Below are 18,462 nucleotides of genomic sequence, written 5' to 3' on the forward strand. Positions count from 1 at the left end.
CAACATCAAAAGGGCTCATCTCGTTGAGGCATAAAAATGAAGTATAGGATGTACAGATCCAATCCAACAAACTCCCAGAGTTGATATAAAATGTAGAGATCCCCTGGGATGATATTTCATTGGCATTTCCAAACTCACTTACTAATATGCATGGTTTCATTTCACTTATCTATCCTAGCAATGTAATATGAAATGCATTTTCCATCTAAAATATGCAGCTTGATGTAATGTGCTGTCACGGGGACCAATGCAGAGAGAGCAGTGAGTTTGTTTTAACTGAACCCGTAGCACTGCCACATGCTGCTCACACAGAATCAATCATGAATCAAAAAGACCAGGAGGGAAGTGGAGCTGGCTATGGTGACAACGAGGGCTGGCAGTTGACAGTAATGGTATTATAAGCTCCGCAATGTGCAGACAAGCTCATGTCATTAGGGGATCAGTCACCCCGTTGACTCTAAATAGAGTCATGAAGGAAGGAATCTTAGGATGAACATCTCAGGCATGTGTTATTTTCACCAGAAGGCGGCTGCATGCTACAAAAGTGGGAACGTTGCCTTGCCCATAATGGCTATAACCATCTCCATAGACTGTAATAGAGGTTTCTCTCTGTAACTGATTTAAAGGTTTCAGTGTTCTCCATGATAAAACCCAAATGAAAGACACAGCTCATCCCTATAACAGTAGTCAGTCTTCATTTTTAACTCTTGATTTTACTTGTTTGCTGTGTACCTGGCATTGCCAGTATCCTGGCGTAGCTGCAGTGACTCATCATCTGTGTATGTTTATGGCTGGCCATGAGCAAGCACACCACCCGGATGGCAAAAGAAATTGTAGAGGAACTGGAGCATGGCCCTGCAGGACACTACATGGTGGGCACCCCAGGTGCTGCCAAGCTGTCTAACTGAATGAGAAGTAGGTGCAGCAAAGAAATTCCAGTAATGGCAACACCTCCCATCTGTTAAAGGGCACAGAGTCACAACAGGAAACATTTGGAACCGTGTTTCCCTGCTAATGCCAATGTCAGATTACTCCTAGTTTAAGGGTATGTCAGACTTCGCCGACACAGTTTTCTGATCTCGTCACTGGATCATGTCAGTTTACACGACTGAGAATTAGTGGGCATGTCAAATTTAGCGACTACATGCTGACTTTCCTGCACAGTCTCGCTTGCCCCCTTTTCCTGACAGCAAATAGGGTGCTGCCCGATGGAGCAGTTAACAAGCATGGTAAGTTCAACCGCAATATTGGCCCTTTTTCTTTTTTTCTATTCTATGGTCATACAGAAAACACAGAACACAATACAGATGAGCTTCTGTTCTGTTTGTGAGGTACAAATGTGTTAATACTTCCTCATCGCTGCATTCTGTGTGATTTTACTACCAATTGAACATTCTTCAGTTGTTGGCTCTCATGCACACAAAGCCCAGCCATTGTCTAAAGACCAAATCAAAACTGTTTGATTTCAATGGAGTGAGTTGTGAACAAGTTGAACTGAGTCTCTGGGTATGTCACAGTAGACAAATGGCTTCACAGAAACTAGCTACTGACTGCCTTCAACGCTCAAATGTTTTGTTGCTTTCTGATAAAATTCCAGCATATTAGCGAAACAATAATGATGGTGGTGTGGAAATGGACAAAATTATGTAATCAAAGGCTATGACTGAAACTCGCTGGAAAAGTCATGTAATGTGACATGGCCTTTACTTGTTATATTCCTAAAGATGCACAGGCATGTTTGCTTTTGGCAGGACATTTCATAGACGAGTTGGACTGAGCCGTACTAGGAGACCAGCCTTGACTAGAGCGCACTGTCAAGTGCCTTTGACTTCTGTAAGTGAAGTTTACGACTGAAAGTCTAAGAAAAGTCTTGTAATGTGACATGGCCTTTACTTGTTATACTCCTTAAGACATGTAGGCCTGTTTACATTTGGCAGGACGAGTCAAAGACGTTTGGAACTGAGCCACACTCGGAGACTAGCCTTCACTAGAGTGCTCTGTCAAACGCCTGTGACTTCTGTAAGTGAAGTTTACGACTGGAAGTCTCGTAATATGACATGGCCTTTACACTTCACATCCCTAAAGACATGCAGGCCTGTTTGCTTTTGGCAGGATGAGTCATAGATGAGTTGGACTGAGCCATACTAGGAGACCAGCCTTCACTAGAGCACTCTGTCAAATGCGAGTGACTTATGCAAGTGAAGTTTACGACTGAAAGTCTAAGAAAAGTCTTGTAATGTGACATGGCCTTTACTTGTTATACTCCTTAAGACATGTAGGCCTGTTTACATTTGGCAGGACGAGTCATAGACGTTTTGAACTGAGCCACACTCGGAGACTAGCCTTCACTGGAGTGCACTGTCAAACACCTTTGACTTCTGTAAGTGAAGTTTACGACTGGAAGTCTCGTAATATGACATGACCTTTACACTTCACATCCCTAAAGACATGCAGACCTGTTTGCTTTTGGTAGGACGAGTCATAGATGAGTTGAATCGAGCCACACTAGGAGACCAGCCTTCACTAGAGTGCTCTGTCAAACGCCTGTGACTTCTGTAAGTGACGTTTATGATTGAAAATCCAAAAAAAAGTCTCGTAATGTGACATGGCCTTTACTTGTTATATTCTTAAAGTTGCACAGGCCTATTTGCTTTTGGCAGGACGCATCATAGACGAGTTGGACTGAGCCAAACTAGGAGACTAGCCTTCACTAGAGTGCACTGTCAAACACCCTTGACTTCTGTAAGTGAAGTTTACGACTGGAAGTCTCATAATATGACATGGCCTTTACACTTCACATCCCTAAAGACATGCAGACCTGTTTGCTTTTGGAAGGACGAGTCATAGATGAGTTGGACTGAGCCACACTAGGAGACTAGCCTTCACTACAGTGGACTGTCAAATGCCTGTGACTTCTGTAAGTGATGTTTATGACTGAAAATCTAAGAAAAGTCTCCTAATGTGACATGGCTTTTACTTGTTATATTCCTAAAAATGCACAGGCAGGCTTGTTTGCTTTTGGCAGGACGAGACATAGATGAGTTGAATTGAGCCACACTAGGAGACCAGCCTTCACTAGAGTGCACTGTCAAGCACCTGTGACTTTGTAAAAATCGCTTTAAAGTCACATTACTTTTCACATTCCCCAAGAAATGCAAGCCTATTTGATTTTGTCGGGGTCAGTCATGGACTAGTTAGAGTGAGTCAAACTAGGCTATACGCTGTGGACCTCCTCTGTCTCGCTAACCTTATGTACCATAAATAAAGGCTACGACTGAAAATCTCTTAATGTGACATGGCCTTAACTGAGCAGATGACTGGTGGGAAGCAGCTGTGGAGACTTAGCCCTTTACAAGGGTGGCAGAAGAGTAAGGGGCCGAATTGAGGGTGTACATGGGACAAACTTAGGACCACTCCTGAGCCAGGAAGTGTTTCCAGGGTTGGTCCAGAAAGTAACCCTCAGATCAGCAAGAAGCTAATGAAATGCACTGTTAGGAGGAGAGTGAGTTAAACACTCAAATTGCATAAGGATGGGAGGCCAGGGTCTTGGCAGATAAGGAAGATGAAAAAGGGCCTGGCCTGTTGTGAAATTCTGAGTCAGTGGTCCTAGCAAACGCATTGGATAGACAGGGGTTCAACAGCCATTTACGCAGGCCAGGTGAGGCTGTAACAATGGAGTTTTTGTGTCATAAAGATGAGCTTCTTGTTACCTGTTTGTCTCACATATGTTGTTCTGGGTGTAGAGGGCTATCAATACCACACGACCCTTCTATCACACAATGCATTGCCATAGTCCTGCTCAATTTGTGGGGGTACACTGACTAAAGGAAATGCCAGCTGATTATTTTCAAAGATCATATTCCCTTGCCTTGATAGCTGCAGGACGAGGCTCTGCATTTCACTATGAGCGTAACTTTGACAAGCAGAGCCGCTTTTCTTAACAATTTGGCATGCGTGTTGTATCAACACAAGCTTCATTAGCATCTCGGTTAGTATGGATTTTTTTTTTCTGGTGGAGTGATAGTGAGTTGTTTCTCTGGCCGTGTGCCAGACTACGAGAAACGTCATTCCCTTCTCTTTCCGCCACCGTGGCCCGCTCTGCATTGATGGAATTATTTCAAATCAATGACTTGCATCTTTGGTTTGGAATCTGCCGCAGGCTTTCATTAGAAACACGGATTTTCTTGCCTTTTCCACATGCCTGCTTCTTCTTTCGCAACTTCACCCCCCTCAACGCTCACCCACTGCAAAACAATTTGAGCAGAATATTTTTGAAATGTAAAACTAGATGCCAGCGGGTTTCCGTTTCCACACCACCATCATGATTGTTTTGTTAATATGCTGGAATTTTATAAGAAAGCAACAAAACATTTGACAACAGCAAAAAAGGTGACACTGTTGAGCATGACTTCCAAAACGCTTTTGCAAAGATATTTTATGAAAGGCTAATTATTAAATTAAGGCAACAGGCGTTCAAGATATGGACAACAAAGCTGAGAATGGCTGGCTTAAACATGGAAAATTATACGTTACAGGGAGAAGATCAATTTCTTAGTTTGAACACTTCAACTGGAGTCCCTCCAGCATCAAGACAGAGGTCTCCGCTTTTTGCTACTGGATAAACATGATTAGGAACAAACATCCCAAAGACACATGCATTAGACTAATTTGCAATTCTAAACCCAGTGCCGCATCCAAAGCTGGCGCCTGCCGTCTTGGTGCTGAGACTCCATAACTCTGAATCAAACAAAGCAGGTACAGTAAACGGATGGATGGCGTAAATTAGGTGGATTAGAGATGCACAACAAAGGAGATTAATAAAGTGGCATATTAAATTGAATGCAGTCGCATGCAGAGTGTCAGATCACACTAAATGTAAGCATATTAGAAACTGTAGAGAGTACAAGTAAAAAAATGATGACAACGAAACAAAAAAATCCTGAGCACAAGAGTGCAGGCAGACTTCTCACCAGGCTCAGTACAAAAGGAGTTCAAAGGATCAAATTCACATTGGCAACTCGCACGACTACAACTTGGAAGGATTAGGCTGTGGACCACCACTAGCCAATTCGTTATGTCAGGAATTGGCTGGGGTTTGACGATTAGCTCTTCCTTTTTATACGGTACTTGTCTGTGGCCCCTTCTGTCCGTTTCTGTGTAACGCTTACTCGAGCGCACTCACATAGTGCAGACACATTATGTTGTACACAGCTGGAGCTACCCTTTGGTTGAGCAGATCATATATACCTTCCTAGAGTTTAGCATTTATTCACTGCCCAGCATTTTTGATCTAGATTTCCTGTTTTTTGACCTTCTGCGGTTTTGGATCACTGTTTTGCAAGTGTCCGTTTTGGATGTATCCTCTTTATCATCAACACAATTGCTTTTTAGTTTTTTGGATTTACTCTTTACATTTCAGACTTGTTCAGATAAATAATACGCTGTCACACATGTGCGCTCGGGAGTCAACCAAAGGAAGCAGGAAACGCCAATTCCATGCCAGGCCAGGGGGTGGTGAGGTGTACTAAACCTCTCTATTTTCTCTCCACAGACCAAACACAAGAAATCCTTCCTGTCCCGGCTTCAGAGGACGTCACATCCTGTCCCGTCCCCGTGGACGTCACTTCCTGTGAACCACCTATTAAAACCCCTCGTCCTCCATACTTAAACAGTTCTGTTTTGGACTCTAAACCTGTACACATTGTACACTGCTTTAAAGACTTTTGCAGCCAGGGAAACTATACGGGTGGCTGCCCTAAACCTTCGTTGTGTGTTCGGCTGTTTCTTTCACAATGCATTCATTTAATCAGTGGCTCCACAGTTTCATTTTGAAGCATGCCATCACATACACTTTATAGAGTGGCACATTACACAGCATTTCTCTGGACAACATATTCCTGCTTAAGAACTGACGCCAGGGGTTCCTGTGAGCTGCTCTGAGCTCTAACACTGTTCAGATGGATGGCACAAACATCCCTTCTAAGGCAAAACATGACTGACTGTGCGAGATGTATCTCATTTTGGATTTTCAAAGCCTTGCAGTTGAAAGTGAAGACAGAAGCCAAGACAAGAGCAAAGCTAAAGGAGGCAATGTTAGAATGGGTGAGGAGCAGACTGTCAGCATATGTTCTATCAGGTGAAGAAACATAGTAAGTTGGAGTTTGAGGCAATGTCTGTGGCAAAACCTAATTAAAAATTCCTTACGGGTTGATGTGTTGTCCGGTGTGCTGTGAGAAGCACAATTTAGGAGAGTATATGCCAAAGCTATGCAGTATAATTAATTTGTAACGATACATTGTGGGTATTATTCAGTTTTATCTAATACTAGCAAAATACCCGTGCTTCGCAGCAGAGAAGTAGTGTGTTAAAGAAGTTATGAAAAGAAAAGGAAACATTTTAAAAATAATGTAACATGATTGTCAATGTAATTGTTTTGTCACTGTTATGAGTGTTGCTGTCATCAAGGATTTGATTATCATTATTTCTTTCAATCAGGTTCGTATTTGGAGTATGTGTTGTGTTCAAGTTACATTCTGTGTTTGTCAACCAATGTAAAGATAACAGGTTTCATTCATCGAAGTGTTCACTACCCAAATCGGTACTCGTGAATCTAAGATGTTTAACAGGCATTCCTGGTATTAAGTTGTGGATTTGCCTGTGAATATTTAGCGACAGCGTGTCTATGAACGTAATTTAAACTTAAGCTTTACACCTTGCTTTCCTATTGATGTGTCTACAAAGGCTTGTTCAGATTCAGAGGGTTGTTCCTTTCCTACTGCATCAATAAACAGCTCGTCTTCCTCTTTACCTGAGACATCACACACTGCATGCATGGGTTTACCTTTCCCAGTCCTGCAAACTTTAGCGAAGTGGTTCAATTTACCACATTTTTTACATTATCTTCATTTAGCTGGACATTGACTTTTTCCACCGTGTGCTTTGTTTCCGCAGCAGCTGCACTTATGAATATGCTTGTATGCGTCACACGCTTCATATTCTTTTGCTGCCTTCTCAATTGTGTAATGCATTTTTTGTTCAGCACTCTTTGGAGCTCTTGCTTGTTCTCTGCGTACTGCGTTCACAGTCAGCTCACGTGAGCCGCTCAGAGTACATGCATCGAAGGTTCTCCAATTTGGTTGTGCTATCTCGTGCAATCTTACGATGTCCACAGCTTTATTTATTGTTAGCTCAGACCCAGCACTTAAGAGTTTCTCTTGCACTTTCGCTGAGTTTGTGCCAAAACACTAGTCTATCCTTGACCATCTCATCTTCGTTTGCATAAACACAGTCCTTCACCAGCAATTTTAACTCCGTTACAAAGTGATCAAAAGTCTCGTTTATACCCTGCATCTTCTCATTAAACTTGTATCTCGCGAATATCGTATTCATCGTAGGCATGACAAACGCCTCAAAACGGTCCTAATAAGTTTTCAGTACCTTGGCTTCCTCCTGGGTGAGAGCCCATGTGTTAAAAATGTCTCTTCCTTTTTCCCCAGTCCACAGAGCAAAAACCTTTGCTTTTGCCAGAAAACATCAGGTCCACGTGCTGTCAGAACTTTTTCCATTCTCCCAGCAGGTTAAGAGAATCCCAGTCAATTCGTGGCGAGGGAACTCCAACAAAATCCATGACTGTCCTCTATTCTGACACCATGTCTTGTTTTCACAAATTGTGAAAAATGAAATGATGGCGAGACTTTCTTAGACATCTCACCACCCAAATCGCTACTCGTGAATCTAAGATGTTTAACAGGCATTCCCGGTATTAACTTTTTGATTTGCCTATGAATATTTAGCGGCAGTGTTTCTATCGGATTGCTGCTGACCGACGGCCTTATATGGGCAGGCACTCAATTACATGGGAGGCGTGGTGATGGGGGACGCAACTCCACCTCACACGGCGACCGAGCTGCAGGCTATGGCTGGTATATATGTACATAAGTAGGTTCCAATTATGAATTTCAAAATGAAACCTGCCCAACGTTTGTAAGTAAGCTGTAAGGAATGAGCCTGCCAAATTTCAGCCTTCTACCTACACGGGAAGTTGGAGAATTAGTAATGAGTCAGTGAGTCAGTCAGTCAGTCAGTGGGGGCTTTGCCTTTTATTAGTCTGCCTGTGTAGAAGTAAAACAGGACAGGTAAGAGGGTCCTGCCTGGCTCCCTACTTCTGATGTCATGCTTCCCCCTCCTCTCGGCCTGCAGCCTCTGTCTTGAATTAGCACAAATATATCACTCCTGCAAACATACTAGGATTTTTAGCGTGATGAGAGAAGTTGCAAAATTCTAGAAAAAAACTGGATCTAAATCACTTAAGTAGTTCTCTCATTTGGTAGCTAAGCGGAAGTAAGTTACACACCCCAAGGCTGGTGCATGAGTGAGGAGGACCCCTCCCCTCGGTCCGCTGCATGTCTCCCGTAAGCGAACTAAAATACTTAGCACGATGACATAGGTCGCAAAATCAACTGGAATGTTCAAGCAAATTCTAGAAAAAGAAAAACAGATCTAAATCCATTAAGTAGTTCTCTCGTCCGCTAGCTAAGTGGAGGTAAGGAACCGCCGAGGCAGGTGCATGAGTGAGGAGGACCCCCTCTCCTTTCCCTCAGCCCGCTGCATCCCTCTTGGATTCGCGCAAATAAATCGGTACCGCAAGTGAACTAAGGTACATAGTGAAATGAGAGAAGCTGCAAAATCAACCGGAATGTTCAAGCAAATTATAGAAAAGAAAACCAATCTAAATCCGTTAAGTAGGTCTCTTGTGAAAAGCAGACAGACAAACAGACAGACAGACGTTGGATCTTATATATAGAGAGAGATATCACAGAGAGAAGATATCATCATTAACGAATGTCCAGAGAATAGTTACCAGACTTATTTACAGGCCCATGGCATTGTTATACCCAAGGTATTATTTAGTTAGTCCTAGAAAAATAACAAGGACTTTGATCAGGAAGAGACAGCACAAATAAGGGCTTTAACAAAAGGTTAGTCATAAAAGGGAAAAAATAAAGTCTAAGCTGTAACTAATGACCCTTTTCTTTAACTACATATTTCACAAGTGTTTGGCTCTATCTTAAATAGCACGGTTGCCAAACTTCCACAACAAAGTCTACATGAATTGGTGTAAGCGAATAGAGAGTAAAATGAAACAATATAGTAGCGCACAAAGCAATAAAGCAATGAATAAAGTTCTATTCTTCTATGACGTGGAGCTTGCATGCAATAAATTGAGCATGGCTGCAATTCATTAGAGGCCAAGTGCATTTAAGGCTCTTATTGTTGACCTGCCTGTACATACAGAAAGTTGTCTGATTTAAGATATTATATACAAAGGAAATGAAACCTAAATGAAGGGGCAATTTTTAAAAATGATGTGCCTGTAATAAAGGAACCACTGAGCACAGCATGCCAGCAATTAATCTGTCTGTGCTGTGTTGTACAGCATTAGCAGCCAATACAATACACTTGGAACGAGAGGCAAGACATCAGATATTCCAGAATGGACGAAAATACACAGATTGTAGTTCCTAGAAAGCCTTATTTCACTTGAAAACCTAAACACAACTTTCAGCACTACAGAGATTCTGGGATTTATAGTCTGACAGGAGCCTCCATTTTGTCACATTAAAAGTGTGTTGCCAGGCCACTTTTTTTTTCTTTTTTTTTTAAGCAAAGGATATCAAGAGACAACAAGTGGTGAGAATTACCTGGAATTCATCTTTGATCTGACTGGAGTTGGTCTGTGGATCTATTCGACTGATGTTGTAATAGATGGCTCTGAACTCGCAGACAGGGATGGCAGTGTTTCCACAGAGACAGGCTTCTAGAATGGCATCATGCACAAACACATACTGCTCCTGCAAAACGAACATGTCAAAAAAAGTTGTGAATATCTTTTAGATATGGGGGTACTGCCTAATGTCCGCTGTATTTTGTAATGATGGTCCACACTGCAGTTTGACACATGTTTGCTTACTGGCAATTAGCATCATGGCACCCCATATGGATTACAAACATTTAGTCCAGTAACTGAAAAGTGGGGGGCACAGTGGTTAGAATTGCTCCCTCATAGTTTCCAGAGACTGGGTCTAAAATAAGATGACTCTAAACTGTCAGGCACACTATTCGACTGTTTGAAGTGCCATTACCCATATTGTGCCCAATGCTGCCAGGGTGAGCTTTGGCCTCACTAGCCTCAGACTGAAAGAGTGGGTTTTCGAAAAGAGATGGCTGCATGATACCTTAATGGTCAGGAAAGGAGTTTCAGCTCTTAAATTAAGCAACTAAATATCGCTGTGAAGTGTTTCAGCCACGTCATACTTTAACCCTCCAGCTCAGTAACTCATCTGCACACTCAAGGTTTTCCATTAGTGGTTCTTCAAGATGTACTGATGGTTATATGTTCTTTTGGGGGTAAGGCACTGGGTTAGACTTGGAAAAAGCATTTGATTGTGTCCCTTGGGGAATCCTGTGGGAGGTGCTCCGGGAGTATGGGGTACCGGACCCCCTGATATGGGCTGTTTGGTCCCTGTACAACCAGTGTCAGAGCTTGGTCCGCATTGCCAGCAGTAAGTCGAGCCCGTTTCCAGTGAGAGTTGGACTCCACCAGGGCTGCCCTTTGTCACCGACTCTGTTCAGAACTTATATGGACAGAATTTCTAGGCACAGCCAGGGTGTTGAAGGGGTCCGGTTTGGTGGACTCAGGATTGGGTCACTGCTTTTTGCAGATGATGTTGTCCTGTTTGCTTCATCAGGCCATGATGTTTGTCTCTCTCTGAATTGGTTCGTAGCTGAGTGTGAAGCGGCTGGGATGAGAATCAGCACCTCCAAATCCGAGACCATGGTCCTCAGCCGGAAAAGGGTGGCCTTCTCAGGGTTGGGAGTGAGATCCTGCCCCAAGTGGAGGAGTTCAAGTATCTTGGGGTCTTGTTCACGAGTGAGGGAAGAATGGAGCATGAGATCGACAGGCAGATTGGTGAGGCATCCGCAGTGATGCAGGCTCTGCATCGGTCTGTCGTGGTGAAAAAGGAGCTGAGCCGTAAGGCAAAGCTCTCAGTTTGCCAGTTGATCTATGTTCCTACCCTCACCTATGGTCATGAGCTATGGGTAGTGACCAAAAGAACGGGATCGCAAATACAAGTGGCTGAAATGAGTATACTCCGCAGGGTGTCTTGGCTTTCCCTTAAAGATAGGGTGAGAAGCTCAGTCATCCGGGAGGGGCTCAGAGTAGAGCTGATGCTCCTCCGCATCGAGAGGAGTCAGATGAGGTGGCTCGGGCATCTGATCAGGATGCCTCCTGGACGTCTCCCTGGTGAGGTGTTCTGGGCACGTCCAACCGGGAGGAGGCCCAGGGAAAGACTCAGGACACGCTGGAGGGACTATGTCTCCCGGCTGGCCTGGGAATGCCTCAGGATTCCCCCGGAAGAGCTAGAAGAAGTGGAAGGGGAGAGGGAAGTCTGGGCATCTCTGCTCAAGCTGCTGCCCCTGCGACCTGACCTCGGATAAGCAGAAGAGGATGGATGGATGGATGGCACTGGGTTAGACATCATGCTGTTAGATTAGGAGTGCTTTTTCTTAGAGTTAGGATAGTTTTTAGTGTAGTTAGCTTAAGAGCCTTTTGCCCACTAGAGAGAGCATATTAAGAAAAGGAATTGGCCATTAAAATAGGTTTAGGATTAACTCTTGGAAACTTCTGGCATATTATTTACTTGACCATCTCAGCATTTTTCGTAAACCAATTCTTATATTTCAGTGTACATTTTGTCGTTCACTTTACTTTTATCTGGTTTCCTGGTGTGACTGAACAGGTTTCTGACATGTATTAAGCCTTTATGCTATTGAAATGCTATTATGCATAATGAAAGTTATGTTACCCTAAAATTATTCTTTCATACTCCTCCCTTTGGGACTTGTTAAAGTTCCACTAAAACTGTAAAGAATGATTTCCTACAGAAACCCTGATCTTAATCTGTATAAAACGTGTGTATACTAAATACTGTATGTCTCCCTTTGACCCTCTAGCCGAGTGCCCTGCTCCACAATAGCAGCTATACTGTCATTATTTTACTACCCACACCTCCCACATCCCATTCTCACAATTTATTTTATTTTTGCTAACTTACAGCGGCTGTACTAAAGCGATTTAAAAAGTCATTACCAATTCCATTTAGAGAGCAGGTTTGTTTGTCACCAGTGTGTGATCTGATACAACGCAGTCCTAGACACCACTGCCCAGGTGGCCCCTAGGATCTAATTGTGAATAAATTACTAACAGTTATGCTAGACAAGAGGGGCCCACCTCAAGCTAGTTATGCCACTGATATGACACAAGGTAATTCTAAGGAAGAGGACTTCTTCTTAAATTGTCGGAGAGCTGGGGATAACTGTTGACCTCCAAACGTTGTGAACCAGATGTTATGTGGTAGAAAAAATTAACAGAATAAAGCTAAAGGGTTTCAAAATATCCTTGCAAACTTAATTGCAACCAACAAAGTAAGTTCTTTTCTTTCAATAAATATAAGGCAATTTCAAATTCAAAGTATCTACCCAAAAACTGAAAGATGACTGATGTTCCTTATTGCCTAACACTAAAAAGCCAGAAGGTGGCGAGAAGTTCATTAATATAAAATGATGTTTGGTCAAATGCAAAGTTTTGCTCTCTAAGGTCTTAGCAGAAACTGCGTCAAAGTGCTGTACCCCCCCCACCCCACCCCACCCCCAGTTCTCCAAGGCCTCATACTCACTTCAGTCTGCACCATGTTGACCCTCTGAGAACGCAGCTCCCGGATACAGTTGAACACGTCCACTACACCTTCATTCTCCGCCATGTCCAGCATGATGTCCACAGCAATGAAACAGCCTGTCCTGCCAGCGCCGGCGCTAGGAAGAAATACCAATAATTGAGAGAGGCCTTAAGCCTCAACCACACTGGAAATCATACCACACCTTCTACCGGCTTGCGTGGTCTTAGCAGCTTTTCTACAAGAAACATGAATCAGGTCAAGGCTTCTGACAAATGTGATCCACCCACAAAAGGGCAAAGTACCCCAAAATGCCTTAAAGGCTCCTATCCTTAAAGCCAGTTGCTGCGTTATTTTCTTTCCAAGCAGCACTGTTCCCTTTTATACTTCAAGTAGAGAGAGCCTGAGCTGGCCACCTTTTTACTTAGACATTATTAAAACTGGCAGAAGATTAAGAAAAAAATTAACATTTTAATTAACTCTATGAGCCAAAATTAAACAGACAAGAAACAAAGGCAATTTAAAACATCTGAGTCAAATACTGAGCATTATGGGCCCCAATAGTCAGCACCTTTGTAAATGTCATGAAGACATTAGATAAAACTATAGGTAAACTGAGATAACAGACAGAAATTTCTCTGATTAAATGACACAGGCCCTGAGTCAGAAGGCCAGATCATGCTGGAGGTATTAGCAAACAGAATGATGTTAGCAAAGCTGCTGGCTAGCAATGTTAAATTATCCACCTTAACACTACAATTACCAAAGCCTACGAAAAAATCTCATAATCCCAGCCCACCTCAATCCCTTTGCACCTCTCCATCAGCGTCTTTTGTGTTGTAAACGTGTCGATTAGCACAAACAGCAAGCAGCCTGCTATCTCATCCCCCCGCTAACACAGAAAGGGCAGAAAGTTCAGCTCAAATCTGTTTACCTGCGTGTGAGTTGCACGGAGTTGTAGAGGGTAAATTATATATTGTTATTTGGAATACATGCATTTCATGTGTGTGCCATGTCTACGACAATCTATGTAAACACATCGTTAAAACAGAAAAGTTTTTCATGTTTTAGTAATAATTGACAAAATGTAGACATGAAGTGTATAATGTGTGAAGCATGAAGTCCAAATATCAAATAAACACTCTCACAAAAAGTACAAGTATTATTTGCCAATCCATCTAGCATGGTATCATCTTCAAACTTAACTAGCTTGTTACTTATTGCATATATAACATACTAGCAAAATACCCGCGCTTCGCAGCGGTGAAGTACTGCATTCAAATTTTTATTAAGAAGAAAATTAAACCTTTTTAAACTGTGGGACAATATGCCAATAATTATTTGTTAAGGATCTCTTTGTATACGATATTGTCAGTTCGGCCCTCCGGTTGTAACATGACCAAGCTGTGCGCTGAGCTTACTCTTGAGCATGTAACTTACAGTTGGCCATGTGAACAGTAATCTTGTCTCAAATCTCACAGCTTGGATTGCTGCTGTCATAATCGGTTTGAGTTTCATTGTTTGTTTCAATTACGACATTATTTGCAGGATTTGTTGTGTTGAAGTGACATTTGGCATCTGTCAAGCGTTGTAAGCACACAACCGGTTTCATCGATAAAATCACATCCAGCTTTTGAGAGTTTAAACATTCATAAACATCAAAGTGTCCACTACTGAAATCGTCACCTGTGAATCTAAGATGTTTAAGAGGCATTGGCGGTTGTCGAAAGGTGTAAAATATTTGGCCATTTCGGTACACTTAAAAGCGACAACTGAACAATTCAGCGGCAGCCATCAACTCACATGCAGAACCATAGGTGAAGGGCTTAAGCATTTCACTCTTCTAGTGCTCCTGTGTAGTATAATTATCTCCTGTACCGTCATCAGTCCACACCTTGAACCTGTCCCAGTCATTCAATACATAAGACAGAATGTTCCTCCGGATATCAAGAGTGAACCTGATATGGCCGTGCAATATGTAACAAAGAGAATGGAAAAGGTAGGTGGTATCTCCGGGCATGGAAACCACTCGGTAAGTGACAGTTCTTTGATCGATAGAATTTCTTGAATATGGGCCCATAAGTAACAAAGACTGTTGAAACGTTCAATATAGCGGCCGACATTGGCATCATACTACCGAAATAAGTACGTACATTGGTTTCAGTTAGTGGAGGGAAGCTGCCTACCAAATTTCGAGAAGATGGGGCCATAAATAAGAAAGTTCAACATGGCGGACGTTGTTGACCGTTATGACCATTACGCGTAGAATTTCGAAATGAAACCTGCTTAACTTTTGTAAGTAAGCTGTAAGGAATGAACCTTGCAAATTTCAGCCTTCTACCTATACGGGAAGTTGGAGAATTAGTGATGTTGGAAAATTCAATATGGCGGCTGACAGTGGCGTCATACCACCGAAATAAGCACATACATTGGTTTCGGTTAGCTAAGGGAAGCCACCTACCAAATTTCGTGAAGATGGGGCCGTAAATAAGAAAGTTCAACATGGCGGACGTTGTCGACCGTTATGACCGTTACGCGTAGAATTTAGAAATGAAACCTGCTTAACTTTTGTAAGTAAGCTGTAAGGAATGGGCCTGCCAAATTTCAGCCTTCTGCCTACACGGGAAGTTGGAGAATTAGTGACGTGTTGAAAATTCAATATGGCGGCCGACAATGGCGTCATACCACGGAAATAAGTACGTACATCGGTTTTGGTTAGCGCAGGGAAGCCACCTACCAAATTTCGTGAAGATGGGGTCAGCCTTCTACCTACACGGGAAGTTTGAAAATTGGTGACGTTGGAAAATTCAATATGGCGGCCGACAATGGCGTCATACCACCGAAATAAGTACGTACATCGGTTTTGGTTAGCGCAGGGAAGCCGCCTACCAAATTTCGTGAAGATGGGGCCATAAATAAGAAAGTTCAACATGGCGGACGTTGTCGACCGTTATCGACCGTTATGACCGTTACGTGTAGAATTTCGAAATGAAACCTGCTTAACTTTTGTAAGTAAGCTGTAAGGAATGAGCCTGCCAAATTTCAGCCTTCTACCTACACGGGAACTTGGAGAATTAGTGATGAGTGAGTGAGTCAGTGAGTGAGTCAGTCAGTCAGTGAGTCAGTGAGGGCTTTGCCTTTTATTAGTATAGATTAAGACCCATTATTTAAAATATGTCATAAACACCTTTTTAAGAATGAATGCATGAAACTACTTGTGCTGTCACAATACAGCATATACAATGGCAATGACAATTAGAGATAGAAATTTCTACGGACTTTATGGTACAATATCATCATGACTCTTGGGTCACAACAAAATAAAATTTAGATGTTTTATTCTTTAACATACAACCCCAATTCCAAAAAAGTTGGGATGCTGTGTAGAATGCAAATAAAAACAGAATGCAATGATTTGCAAATCTCATAATCCCATATTTTATTCACAACAGAATGTTGAAAACATATCGAATGTTGAAAGTGAGACATTTTACTATTTGATGAAAAATATTAGCTCAATTTGAATATGATGGCAGGCCGCAGCATGTCTCAAAAAAGTTGGAAAAGTAAGTGGTACTAAAGAAGCGGCTGGAGGAACATTTGCAGCAAGTCAGTAACATGATTGGGTATAAAAAGAGCATTTTGGAGAGGCAGAGTCTCTCCAAAGTAAAGATGGGAAGAGGTTCACCAGTCTGCAAAAAAAAACTATGTCTACAAATTGCGGTCTTCTGTATAAATGTGTAAAAATGCTGCCTTCTTCTCTGAGCCAAAGCTGAATTAAACGGGATTGATTCAAAGTTCAAAAACTGATCTCTGTTTAGACAAATCAAAATCTGAAATTCATTTTGGAGAAACATGGATGCTGCATCATCTGGAATAAAGAGGAGAGGGACTATCTGGCTTGTGATCAGCACTTAGTTTGATGGTATGGGGATGCATTAGTGCAGGGGTCCTCAATCACAGTCCTGGAGGGCCACAGTGGCTGCAGGTTTTTGTTCTAACTTGTTCCGCTTAATTAGAAAGCAATTCTTGCCAATAATTTAATTTCATTGCTTATTAGTGCTTTAACTCTGCTATGTCAGGTAATTCTCATATCCTATATTTTCTTCCCCTTTCTAAGGTCTAAGGATATCATCCAAATGATCTGAAGGCTAAAATGGATAATAAGTAAATCTAGTCCTTTACTTTTTCTCTTCACTTTCCTTCCAAGTATTTCAATAAACCAAATAGTGCATGATAAACACACACAGGTGTAAATGGTAACAAGCTAAATGGAGAAGTGCTGGTTTCTTTTGTCATTTGCATGTTATTGGTAATTAGGAGCAATTAAAAACCAAAAACACAACTATTTAAGACTAAAATAAGCAATAAGGGTTCAAAATCTTAACGAGCAAGACAAGTAAAATGAAGCAGAAGTGTTACTTGAGCAATAAGAGCTTCTTATTATGCAATTGCCTTGGAGCAAAAACCTGCAGCCACTGCGGCCCTCCAGGACCGTGATTGAGGACCCCTGCATTAGTGCATTTGGAATTGGCATCTTACATATCTGGAAAGGCACCATCAATGCTGAAAAGTGCATATACAGGTGTTAGAGCAATATTTGCTCTCATCCAGACATCTTTTTAGGGAAAGCCTTCCATATTTCAGTAAGACAATGCTAAACTGCATACTGCCTCTGTTACAACAGCATGGCTTCATAGTAAGAGTCCCGGTGCTGAACTGGCCTGACTGCAGTCCTGATCTTTTACCAATTGTGAAACATTTGCTGCATCATGAAAATAAAAAATACAACAATGACAACCCAGGACTACTGTTCGGCTGGAATCCTATATCAGACAAGAACGAGACAACATTCCTCTCCTAAAAGTCCAGCAACTGGTCTCCTCAGTTACAAGACGTTTACAGACTTTTATTTAAAGAAGAGAGGATGCTGCACAATGCTAAACATGGCCTTGGCCCAACTTTTTTTTGGCCAACAAATTCAAAATGACCTTATTCTTTTCTTAAAATGGAACATTTCCCCAATTTAAACATTTGATATGTTTTCTATGTTCTATTGTGAATAAAATATCCATCCATCCATTTTCTAACCCGCTGAATCCGAATACAGGGTCACGGGGGTCTGCTGGAGCCAATCCCAGCCAACACAGGGCACAAGGCAGGAACCAATCCTGGGCAGGGTGCCAACGTGAATAAAATATTCTGCTGTTATTTACATTTTAAACAGCGTTCCAACTTTTTTGGAATTGGGCTTGTATTAAGGTTATATTGGGGTTGTGGACTCTGCCCACAGTACTACGTCTTCATTTAAAAACACATACATTTGTCCAAATTTTTGCATTTGGTCTGCACTACCCTGTAGCTTTTGACCCCTGAAAGTGATGACTTTTAAAAATGCTTACTCATAAATGTAGCGTCAGCGTGATTGTGTGGACAATCATCAAAGTTTTCCAAAAAATGATGCTCTAATTGCACTCTGATTGGTTCATGCTTATTTCACAGCCCTTCCCTGATTGGATTCTGCTAGTTGCATTTCATTCCCTGATTGGTCACCATTCACAGAAGAAAAAAGTTCCAACATAGCGAGTACAGAAGAGTTGCTTTAAATGGCAGCTGTTGCTCTGCTTACTGTATGCATCTAAATGCATTTGAATGTAGCATACATGCGTCAAAAGCAAATTATTCACCAGTCACTACAGTTTTGCGCCATTGCTTGCAGTATGACTGT

The 18,462-nt window shown here is 42.1% G+C and overlaps 1 protein-coding gene across 11 annotated transcripts in view; it reads right to left on the bottom strand.

The window, feature by feature from the left end:
- Positions 1-18,462, bottom strand: part of ptprt (protein tyrosine phosphatase receptor type T) — a 612,567-nt gene that overhangs the window by 8,910 nt on the left and 585,195 nt on the right. For all 11 annotated transcript variants that reach the window (XM_039734414.1, XM_039734417.1, XM_039734416.1 and 8 more), the window contains 2 exons: positions 12,738-12,873; positions 9,702-9,851 (listed from right to left, as the gene is read on the bottom strand). In XM_039734414.1, the coding sequence (XP_039590348.1) occupies positions 9,702-9,851; positions 12,738-12,873 (286 nt within the window). The remainder of the gene's footprint in view (positions 1-9,701; positions 9,852-12,737; positions 12,874-18,462) is intronic.

This window comes from Polypterus senegalus, chromosome 14 (assembly GCF_016835505.1).
Source record: "Polypterus senegalus isolate Bchr_013 chromosome 14, ASM1683550v1, whole genome shotgun sequence".
Classification (NCBI taxonomy): Eukaryota; Metazoa; Chordata; class Cladistia; order Polypteriformes; family Polypteridae; genus Polypterus; species Polypterus senegalus.